Source organism: Rhinoderma darwinii, chromosome 2 (assembly GCF_050947455.1).
Source record: "Rhinoderma darwinii isolate aRhiDar2 chromosome 2, aRhiDar2.hap1, whole genome shotgun sequence".
NCBI classification, from domain to species: domain Eukaryota; kingdom Metazoa; phylum Chordata; class Amphibia; order Anura; family Rhinodermatidae; genus Rhinoderma; species Rhinoderma darwinii.
In genome coordinates, this window is record NC_134688.1 from 437,299,158 (window position 1) to 437,310,711 (window position 11,554).

Genomic DNA, 11,554 nt, shown 5'->3' on the forward strand with positions numbered 1-11,554 from the left:
GCTGCTGTAAAGCTACAACCCTATGATGCCCTGAAATCCTATGGCTCTCAATTTATTCTACAGGATGTAGTTATGCAACGGCTGGAGAGACACAAGTTGGAGACCACTGTTTTTATGTATTCTGCAAAGTAGTGGAGAATCTCTGCAAGAAGGGTTGATGCTGGTGAACTAGTGGTAGTGTGGCAGGGGCTGTTTATAATGTTTTCTCCACTTTACAAGGCTGTCATTGCGGAATTCACTTTCCAAATAGGTTTTCAGCAGAGTTTGACTTCCGTACATATGACGGAGAGGGGGTGATTCTGTATGCTGAGTCTGCCGACGGCACCTCCTGGTTTCTACTGGCTCTGAGAGATGGAAAGATTGAAATTCAGTTCAAAAGCGACTCAAGGACCAAAGTAACAACTGGTGGGAAAGCAATCAATAATGGACAGTGGCATATAGTAAGAAGGATCTTCAATTATATTTATTTCCTATTACTACTATTATTAGCCGTTACAAAGGAAATCAAACAAACACAATATATTTACTTTTCATTTTAAATTTGTGCACATTTTTATTCCTTAAAGTTTTAATTTCTTATGTTTTATGTATGTATCATTGCAGACTGGGCAATATTTGTTTAGTCTGCCTGCTCATCTCACAGCTGCTACTTATGGTTTTGCTGGTACCATTAGTTTGATGGTCATGTCCATATCTGGATATATTTACTATATTTGTGTAACAAGCAAGATAAACACAAAGTAACTTAAAAGGGAACATGGTGTCCTATCGGAAGGCAACATGTTATAGAGCAGGAGGAGCTGAGCAGATTGATTATATAGTTTTGTGCAAAATTATTCAGAATAACCTGCAATTTATTCATTTAAATCCCTGTTCTCTGTGGGCTAAAGAGTCCAGTGGGCGGTCCTATACATGAAAGGGGGTGATTGACCGAAGTGTAAATACAGAAATATCTGCCACTCACTGAGCAGGACCGCCCACTGGACTCTTAAGCCACGAGTGAGCAGGGATTAAATAAATAAATTACAAGTTATAATATATCTTTTTGCACCCAACTACATATCAATCTGCTCAGCTACTTCTTCACATACGTTTGATAGACCTATATATATATATATATATATATATATATATATATGCCTATCTATTTTACACTACGTAACTGATGGAGAGAGGAGTAATCAGCCTCTTCTGTCAGTAGTTCCTGCTGAAAGGCGATTCCATCACTTTTTTTGCCTCTGTTCAGACAACAAGCTCCCTCGGTGCCAAAAGAAGGCATTATTATTTATTATTATTTATGCTCCACCCCCGTCAACTCCTCACAGTTCTCAATGCAGCGTCCGCTGGTTCCTGCAGCTTCTCATCCAACTCTCTCTGTTCTCCTAACTCTGTATATCTGCACCACTGCCTGCCGCTCATTCTCAACTAACTGCTTCCCTCTAAAGCTGATTGGTTACAGTGGGCGCCTATCAAACAGTAAGAGTCTATTTCTGCCAAGCACCAGTTCAACCATCAGTGCACTAAAGGCAAGTGTCTATCATACCCCGACACTACAGCATTGTGAGCGGCATAGACATAGCTTTCACTTAGTTGTACAAAGGAATTGAGGCAAAGCATGAGTTTGTTTAATTTATATATTGCACCCCCGCCCCTCAATGATGTCCTCGGTGGCGGCCTATCTTTATTTTATGCTCATTATATCTCTTGTGCCAGAAGCAAAAACTAGAGTTATGAGCTCTTGATCCGTGTTCCAGTCATTGTCATCATTTACGTTTGTGGTACATTCCCTCCTCTTTTCACCTAACCTCTTGTCCTTCCCCTGTCAAAATGACAATAAGAACCTATTATCTGTTTTTTTCTAGGTGTCCGTGGAGGAATTGGAAAACAGCATCAGTGTTAAGATAGCAAAAGAAGCTGTTATGAATATCAACAACCCCAAATACCTGTTTCAACCTGTAAATGGTATTCTGGAAACCAAAGTCTATATTGCAGGATTACCACGGAAAGTAGAAAATCTCATTAAACCGGTAATTTCAAGGAATGGCTATTCACTAATCTTCTTAAATGTAAATAAGTTAATTGACTGAATGCCAAAAATACCAAAAATAAATGAAATGGCAATTACCCAGAAGGCACGGTATCCCATAAACAGCGACCTAATCCCCCAACTTGTACCATGCCACCATGCCATTTTCTATGCTACAGTATAATGTATTTGCTCTATTATTTGTTTGTACATTAAACAGCACTTTTACCCATACTTCAGTTACGTGTTACTCCACTCCTTCTGTCCTTTCTTACTGCTAGCATACAGACACAGTGGCCTATAGGGGGTTCAGATGTAGCAGTTGCATCTGGGGACTGAGGGGGCCCAGAGGTCCACCTGCCACATAGCAAGACACCAGTATTATAAATGACAAATGGCAGGTGGGTGGGGCTGTTACCGATCTTGCATGAGGGCCCAAGTAGTTCAAGTTAATTCTATGTACAGACAGTAGAGGAAGAGAAAGAGGGAGTGGATTAACTCATGACTGCAGGATCAGACTACATATGGTTTGTTTGCAGTCTGTAACCATGGAGACACATAGGTCTTTATAGGAGCTGTAGACACAAAACAGTAGAATATTTTTAATCAAGATGATTTGCAAAGTTGTTTGATTTTAGATGTATTAAAGCTTTAAAATGTTTAAAAAAAAAAAGTACATATACTATTATAATTATTACATAAAGTTACCACCTGTAATAGTATATCGTTGGTGGTAATCAGAGACTATGCTGTCACATATATTTCAAGTAAATACAAGTGAAGGGATGGAAGTGTCCACCTTTTATTTGCCTGTGTCATTCCTTATAAATTTACCAACCATTATTGCAATATTTTTCTACAATCCACTAAAGAAAAGTGAGAATTCAAAGAAAAATATTCATACATTAAAAATACAAATATAATGACTATAAAGTACTGATTAGCCATGGCAACCAGGTATAAATACAGTATTAGGCCTCATTCAGTTAGGCGAATTGTACACGTTAAACTATTAGTATTCTGGATGTAACATCCGGCCTCTGAGGTTCTCCTGAACCACACTTACAGCACAATTAATCCATGTGTTGTAAATTTAGTTCAGTAGACCCATATGGTGTGAGAATTACACCTGGAATAAAAATATTTATCCACAGGCACATTACATACGTCCACCTGAATGAGGCCTAATCCTGTATTTATACCTGGTTGCCATAGGGAGACAGCAACATCTTTCCTGCTCCCGCCTAACTAGATGGCTCTTTTTTCTCCATTGACCCTGATGCGGAGGAAGCAAACGTTGGAAAACGGTCATACTGTAATACTGTACAAGAAAGTGGATTGAGCCCAGCCTAAGCCTCATACCTCTGATGTCAAATACAGTACCTCCACCCACATATGGCCATTACCATTATTTTTCTTGTCATCTTATTTTTTCAGATTAACCCACGATTAGATGGATGCATACGTGGATGGAATTTAATGAATCAAGGTGCTCTGGGGGTAAAAGAAGTTATTCAAGAAAAGCAGAGCAAGCACTGTCTGGTTTCTGTTCAAGATGGTTCCTATTATCCTGGTGGGGGATTGGCCCAAATTTCTGTTAATTACAGTAAGTCAGTCTATTGAGGTACAAGGTTTAGAAGGTTTGTAGCTGTCCAATAAAAGATTTAATTTCTCATCATTCCTTATAGCAGACGACACTTCAGCTGATGGAGATTGGTCGGTAAATGTTACACTGAACATTCGATCGTCCACAAACACCGGGGTGATGTTTGCTCTGGTTAAGGAGGAGACTGTCCCTCTAGCATTAGCTATTCAAGATCAGTCCTTGAATATTGTGCAAGTAAGTTTAGAGATTTTTAAAACCACGCTTATCCAAAGTATTGTACTATAAAGAATGTGCAGAAAAATATCTGTTCGTATTTTTTACCAAAATGAAGACTGTGCTCAAATAAGGTGAAGAAATGGACCTTATGGGAGATTGTGTGCATCCCACTGCTGTTGATGGGAGATACATGGGCAGACAGGAATTTGGAGCTACTTTTAACTTTCTGTCCTCTCTCTGGTAATATGTGGCCTCGTCTCCCTGGTTATAATTTCAGACGAGTATAAAATCTTACCGTCTCTGGTGGGACCAGCGTTTGTGTCCCCTCTCCAACTCCCCTTTTTTCTTTCTTTTTTTTCCCCCTTCCTATATTCCCTTCTTAGTTCCCTCCTACATTTGTGTCTAATGTTGATTTTTGTGTTGTCCGAGTCTCTTTTTACACGTTTGTGCTCATATTCTTGACATACGTTTATACTGGTTTATTAGGACCTACTAGCTTCATGTGGAGGCCTCATGAATTTTTCCTTGCTACTTTGTTATTTTTTTTTTTGGCCAGTTTTGTGGGATATGAGGAGTTGTTCTAATGTGCTCCTCACACTGGAGGTATCTATAAAAGATTAATATTTTGTTAGTTAAGAAAAGAAAATCACATGTGCCCAGTGTTTTCCTTCCATGACACAGGAAGACCTAAAGCAGCTCTACAGTGTGAGGACACACGCTTACCCATGGTACAAGCTACCCATCTTCACAGCGTTGTTTCCTATTAGGTTTTTTCTATTGACCTGCGGCAATAGTTTGATAAAGGCCGGATTCTGGCCGAAACGTTACACCTTTTCTCTTATATTGCCTTATTTAATATAAACCTATTTTGCATATTTCAATCGAAGGAGTGCTTGAGTTTTTCATTGCAAGCGAGGATCTCAATGTGTGACATGGGGGGGGGAGTTAGGGCCTGTTCACATCAGCATTGCCTTTCTGTTCCGGGGTTCCGTCGGAGGTTTCCGTCGGGTGAACCCCGCAACGGAAAGTCAAACTGAAACCACAGCTTCCGTTTCAGTCACCATTGATATCAATGGTGACGGCAAAATTGCTAATGGTTTCCGTTCGTCACCATTCCGGCAGGTTTCCGTTTTTCCGACGGAATCAATAGTGGAGTCGACTCCAGTCGACGGCATGTCCTGGGCATCCGCTTAAAGGGGCATTCCCAACATAAACATTTATGGCATATACACAGGATATGGCATAAATGTCTGATAAATGTGGGTCCCAGATCTAGGAGCCCCACCTATACCGAGCACTGGGGTCATCCGACTGCCGACTTCCCCTGACTGCCGATTCCAGATGGGGACTAGTGAAGAGGGGGGCACAGCTCTTTCCATATAAGAGTTATGGAAACAGCCGAGCATTCTGTGATCCCTATTTTCTATATAGGTGCAGGTCCCAGGGCTGTTCATATGCCATACATGTCTAAATTGGAAATAACCCTTTAAGTGGAATATCCACTAAAGGATTTAATTGGGGTAAAGGATTTAATATAGCAGCATTGGCCTAATGCAGGGGCCTAGATTACAGCTATTGTATTATCTTACATTCAGTGGCCAGATAAAGTTTGCTGACGTAATCACGCTGGTGCCAAAATTTGTACATTGGCACTGACATCTGGACACTGCCGCACTGTTTTCTAGCCCCTGAATATAATGTAAATCAAAAGGTGTAATCTAGGCCCTGGCATCAGGCTCATGGTTCTATATGTACATACACCAATGAAATACTTCAAGGCTATGTACACCTTTGAAAACGTGTTTGTTTTTTTAAGATACAAATGTGTATCATTGTGTTTGGTGTAACTTTCTAATTACCTTTTCTTAAAAATGTATTTTACTTTTTAAAATACAGCTGCTTTGTATCCTGTATACAGAGCAGCAATATCATGTGCTGAAACCTGTATCTGTCAGGTCAGCGGGACTGACGGGTTCAGTGACAGCGGGTCCTGCATGTCTCTGACACGAAGTATGAAGCTGTTACCGCTCACATCTAAGTTCATAGAATGTGAGTCGTTTCTGTCAGGATTTAGGCCCGGAATAAGTTAGTTTTATATACTCAGAGTCAGAAGTGAGGTTTATATACTTTTCTATGAACGTCCAATAATTCTGGATTTTTACTGTATATCATTATCTATATACTCTCAGAGGGCGTTAGTTTATAGATAATCTATGTTGGAGGACATTCTTTTATTCAGCAGTATTATATGTGCGTATAAAATCTATTATCTATTATATTCATCTCATTTCTATACTGTTTGTATTCTTCCTGTAGGATATCATTGTCAGCATTCAGAGCATTACAGTGGCACGACTCACAACCAAAAGGATATGTACGGACAAGAATCTTTCTATAAGTTTCACAGCCACAAAGTCAGATGTGGAAATAACGTCAAATTCTTACACTGAAATTCATTACGTACACAAAGAAGAAATGAAGAAGCAGCTTGCCATTTTGGACCAGTCAATGAAAGGCGACGTGGATACATATTTAGGAGGCATTCCAGGTATGTCCTTAAATAACCTGAAAATTATGAGGAAATTGTCTTGATTGTAATGTTACTTTACCGTGATTAACCCTTTATAGCTTTCTGGTTATAAAAAAAAATCTTGGATGGCTCCACGATACCTGTGATTTCTTTTACACCTTTTCTACGAGGACACATATAATATCAGTTGCAATACTACTCAGATATTACCCCGGGTATCACAGATCACCTACAATGCATCTCCAGCTCATGTATACAGTATCAGACTTGGGTTTCCTGGGCCCATTAGACTTAATGATTCTGGGGGCCAGCACTTTATCTATATAGAACGTGTGCACTTTTAATTGCATTGTAAACCATCATCTATAAGGCCCGGTAGGTACTTTGTGAGCCAACCTATTAGAAAAAGGCACTAGGGGATTGTCTTCTGCTAGACCTTTGGGGGCCTATAATTGGGTCAGGGTCTGAGACCACCGGAGGTACTCTAATGGGAAAGTTAACCCTTGTGTGTAAACACCTTTTAAAGATAGTTGAAAAAAAAATACTGTCTCTGGTCCACCACCCACACTCTTCATATAGTCCTTAGACTTATCACTCTGGTACTGGGAATATTTTTTGGGGATACAGATTTAGCACATATTTTGGACCTTTGGGGATCAGGTTAACTAATGGAAAATAAAAATAATGCTTTATATTAAAGGAAAGTAACAGATTAAACTAGTCAACTTTCGAGAGATAAGCTCGTCTGCCTGTTTCCCTATGATAACTCTTCCTAAATATGGCAGCTCTGTGTTAACATAGGGCCTCATAGGGAACAATCAGAAGCCAGCTTTCGTTTTTCTAGCTCAGGTAACAACATTAAAGATATCTGACTGAATGACATGTGGCTTGAGTTTTACTCGCTAATGGTGAAAAAAGGTCACACAATAGAAAATACAGATAATAATCGTATTTATATAACACGAACATATTCCGCAGCATTTTACAATTTAGAGGGAACATATACAGACAATATCATCCATTATATAGTGATAGAACTAATTAACAATTCACACAGGAGGAGTGAGGACCCTGATCGCAAGAGTTTACAATCTATGAGGAGAATAAATATTAGCCATACAAATAAAATAGTCGTCAGATGAAATACTATTGGCTTGGACAAATATGTAAGTCACTTCTATGGAGGAGGGAGAGAGACGGCTGCCAGATCAACTCTCTTTTGTGTATTGTCATATAAAATTGGTTTGCCTGCAGTCCTATGGAGAACACAAATGGCAAATTCTGGTATCATGGCAAATTGTGACAAAGACTAACTCAGCTCTGCTCAATCTGTAATCTGTTGTGCAGCCCCATAAACAAAATAAGCTGTCAATTAACCTGGCATACACATTTAACAGCTGTCGGCTAAACGGTCACCCCAATGACTTGAATGTTCGCCTTCCCCAAAAGTGCTTTGTGTGTTATTTTGACACCACTTAAGGAGCAGGATAAGACTGGTTAAAGCTTAACCTGTTTGATTCTTGTTTCCCCCGGTGGCAGATGTGTGGTGACCATTGGGTAGTTCCTATACACATTCAAAATAAGACAGACAAAAATCTAATGCCTATTTTTTGTAAATGGATCCCATCTGAATAACTTAAAGGGAATGTGTTGCTAGAAATTTGAAACATTTTTTCCAGTTAAACAATTATTATATAAGTGATTACACATTGTTTTAATTTTTTTAATTTTTTCACAGGTCAGGAAATATTATAAATTAGATTCTAATTTATAACATTTCCATGTGCTGGCCACTAGAGGGAGCAGTTTCCAGAATTGCAGCATGGTCACTGTGGTAAAGCAACCTCATTGATTTATGCTGCAAATTTGGGGTGGACACACTCTCCTCTAGGGTCCTCACACAATCTCCCCTCCCGTCTTCTGGCTAGTGCCAGGAGAGGGAGGGGTTTGAATGACTTCAAACCTCCTACACTGTGTGCAGCCATTTTCTGAGCGACTGCACAGTGGTAGGAGGTTCAGGGCTCAGCAGACAGTATCACACGAACATAATATGCACATCATACACGGACATAAATTACCTGCTCCTGCCGCCGCCTCCGCTGGTCTAACAAAGTTCTTGCCGCCTACGGTTCCCTTCCTTGCGCCTTCGCTTCCTTGAACATACGGCCGGAAGCCGCGGCCGGAAGTAGTCATCTTACTGTCCGGCAGCTGCTTCCGTTCCACATGAAAATGGCGCCGGATTTCGCTCTACTAACGAGCTTCGTTTTGGTCTGTGTGGGAACGGCGCATGCGCGGTTCCCACACAGACGGCGCACGCTTCTGAGAATGGAACGGCTCCCGTTCGCATTCTCTATGGGGTTGTATGTGCCGTATAGCATCACTGTATGTGTCGTTAATCGACACATACAGAGATGAAAAAAAATGGCAGACCCCATAGAGAAGTAAAAGTATGAATACAGTAAAAAGTAGAAAGTGACAACACAAATAAATAAAATTTTTGTTTATATTATATTAAAAGCAATATAATAAAAAAATAAAATAAATCATGACACCTTCCCTTTAAATTCAAAGCACACCCTTGAACACCATTTTCCTTTTTTTTTTTTTTATCTAAACAGGTCTATAATTCTGTCTAGATTAATTTCGTAATATATATATATATATATATATATAGAGTTTTTACAGCTTTCTCTGACAAAAAAAAACCTCAAAATTCCCGACAAATAGGGTTAAATTATAACATTCTGACTGCCTGCCCTAAAGCTACCACTAGAGGGACCTTTGAGCTTGCTGAATACTGTTATACATTGAACTCAATAATAAAACACTATGCCATAAACTCCCCCTAGTGGCTGCTGCAGACACAACATTTTCTTTAAAAGCTATGTAAACCTTTGAAAGGCTTTTTTTTTAAAAAATTTTATAAAAAGGTCAGTCAGTGTTATTGGTGCATTTTTCAAATTAGTTTTTATTAAAAATAATGTGTACTTTTTGAGATACAGCTGTTCTATTTTCTCTATACAGAGCAGCTGTATCTAGGGCTAAATCATGTCCCTGACACGCAGGATCCACCTGTTATCCATCATATCTAAGTTCATAACCTAGATGTGATAGATTACAGGTGGATCCTGCGAGTCAGAGACAACCAGGACCCGCTGACATTGTACCCGTCAGGTCAACGGGACTGACAGATTCAGGTCTTAGCAACAGATACAGCTGCTCTATATAGAGAATACAAAGCAGCTATATCTCAAAAAGTAAAAATAATTTTTAATAAAAACTAATTATAAAGTTGTACCAATCACACTGACTGACCAGTTTATTATAAAATGCCTTTCAAAGGTGTACACAGCCTTTAACTATGACTTTGGATTAGGAGTTTTGTATCAGAAAACATTTATTTAAAAAGTGACGTGTTATTAAAAAGTGGACATTCACTTTATGCCCCCATGCTAAATATTAAGGTTGAGCCTGCTGTGATAGTTTGCAAAAGTTTAGATAAAAACAATGTCTCCTTCTTCATCTGCTGTGATAGCACCTGTTATTTCTGCTTGTATTTTCCTTTTTTTCTTTTTTGTTATATGAAGGATTCATTTTCTGTAGTTTATTGCAAGAAAATGTCAGTATAAATATGTGTAAGTGGTTTCGTGGTCAATAACAGTGTCCATTTTTAATGTCAGATATCCCGGTAACGGCTGCTCCGGTCTCCGCCTTCTACGTTGGCTGCATGGACATCTCCATTAATGGAAAGCTGGTTGATCTGGATGATGCTTTACTCAAGCAAAATGATATTCGATCACATTCCTGTCCTCTCATTTCATAGTCCCAAGAGTGACTGGTCATATTTTTTCTATTTTTGTAGCATCTACTACTGAATTACCAAACTTACGTGACTGACAAGAAATGTGCCAGAATTAAGCGTGCTATTTTTAATACTCTGTACTCTATTGTGTGCCGAACTTAATTCCTTTGTATTTCCAATTTTATCAATATCACAAGGACAAACAAGAAATTGTAGCATTTCATTTAAATAAATGTAAACATTTTATAGATTTTTTTTTAGTTTCTTGTTTTTTGTCTATTTTGTCTATTCTATTCAAGAGCCTGCTGCACTTTACCAAGCCTCTTCATAATAGTCATCTACGAGTCGCCACCTATCAGACATTGATGGCATAGCGGCCTATGGATATGGATATGCCCTCTATGTCTGTGATAGAAAAAACCCCTTCAATCTAAATGACAAGACAAGGCAGGTTGAAAGTTGAAAGTATACAGGATAATGCAAACCAATGGCAAAGGAGGGGAAGATCACGTGTATATATATATATATATATATATATATATATATATATATATATATATATATATATATATACCATCACAATCGTTCTGACAATGTCACATCAGTGGCAGCTGCTGATTGGCTGCACGGGTCTCTGGACTGCGGTGCTGACTGTGGCGCCCATCAATGATATTTACCAATCTAATACATTTCTTATATCACCTTTATTATTCTTTACTACTTACTACACATACTAGTATATGGGTGTTGTACGCTCTCAAACGACAGGCCGAAATCCTAATATTTTCACCAAATACAGTGAGTGCCTTTCTTGGGAGCACCCTCTATTAGCTAAAACTGAAGGTACAGTATACATCCGTATTGTCAGTGTCTATGTGGGGTATCACCATAACCTTTACAATCTATATCATCAGCATTTCCATCATCTTTATATGGTTCAACTAATGGTGCAAAACAAGGAAAACATTTTTCACTAAGAGAAGGAGTTTGATTGCTACCTCCCGGGGCATGCAAGTGGGCTGTCATGTTGGTATTCATACCCCTGCCCATCAGTGCCTTGCTTTTGCACTGAATTTCAGTGTGGAACTAGCTTACATACAGAGAACTCTAGACAAGATATCTATCTATCTATCTATCTATCTATCTATCTATCTATCTATCTATCTATCTATCTATCTATCTATCTATCTATCTATCTATCTATCTATCTATCTATCTATCTATCTATCTGTCTATCTGTCTATCTGTCTATCTGTCTATCTGTCTATCTGTCTATCTGTCTATCTGTCTATCTGTCTATCTGTCTATCTGTCTATCCGTCTGTCTGTCTGTCTGTCTGTCTATCTATCTAAAAGAATAGTAAAGATTATCATT

General features: G+C 38.9%; 1 protein-coding gene across 2 annotated transcripts in view; it reads left to right on the forward strand.

Annotated features, from left to right (window-relative positions):
• PROS1 (protein S) overlaps positions 1-10,430 on the forward strand; it is a 67,796-nt gene extending 57,366 nt beyond the window's left edge. Inside the window, exons 10-15 of one of the 2 annotated variants that reach the window (XM_075854458.1) lie at positions 251-440; positions 1,863-2,027; positions 3,464-3,632; positions 3,718-3,866; positions 6,165-6,396; positions 10,059-10,430. In XM_075854458.1, the coding sequence (XP_075710573.1) occupies positions 251-440; positions 1,863-2,027; positions 3,464-3,632; positions 3,718-3,866; positions 6,165-6,396; positions 10,059-10,201 (1,048 nt within the window). In that variant the 3' untranslated portion in view covers positions 10,202-10,430. Of the gene's footprint in view, positions 1-250; positions 441-1,862; positions 2,028-3,463; positions 3,633-3,714; positions 3,867-6,164; positions 6,397-10,058 lie in introns of both variants that reach the window. The other variant, XM_075854457.1, reaches the window with a different exon arrangement.
• Positions 10,431-11,554: the final 1,124 nt, after the last annotated feature.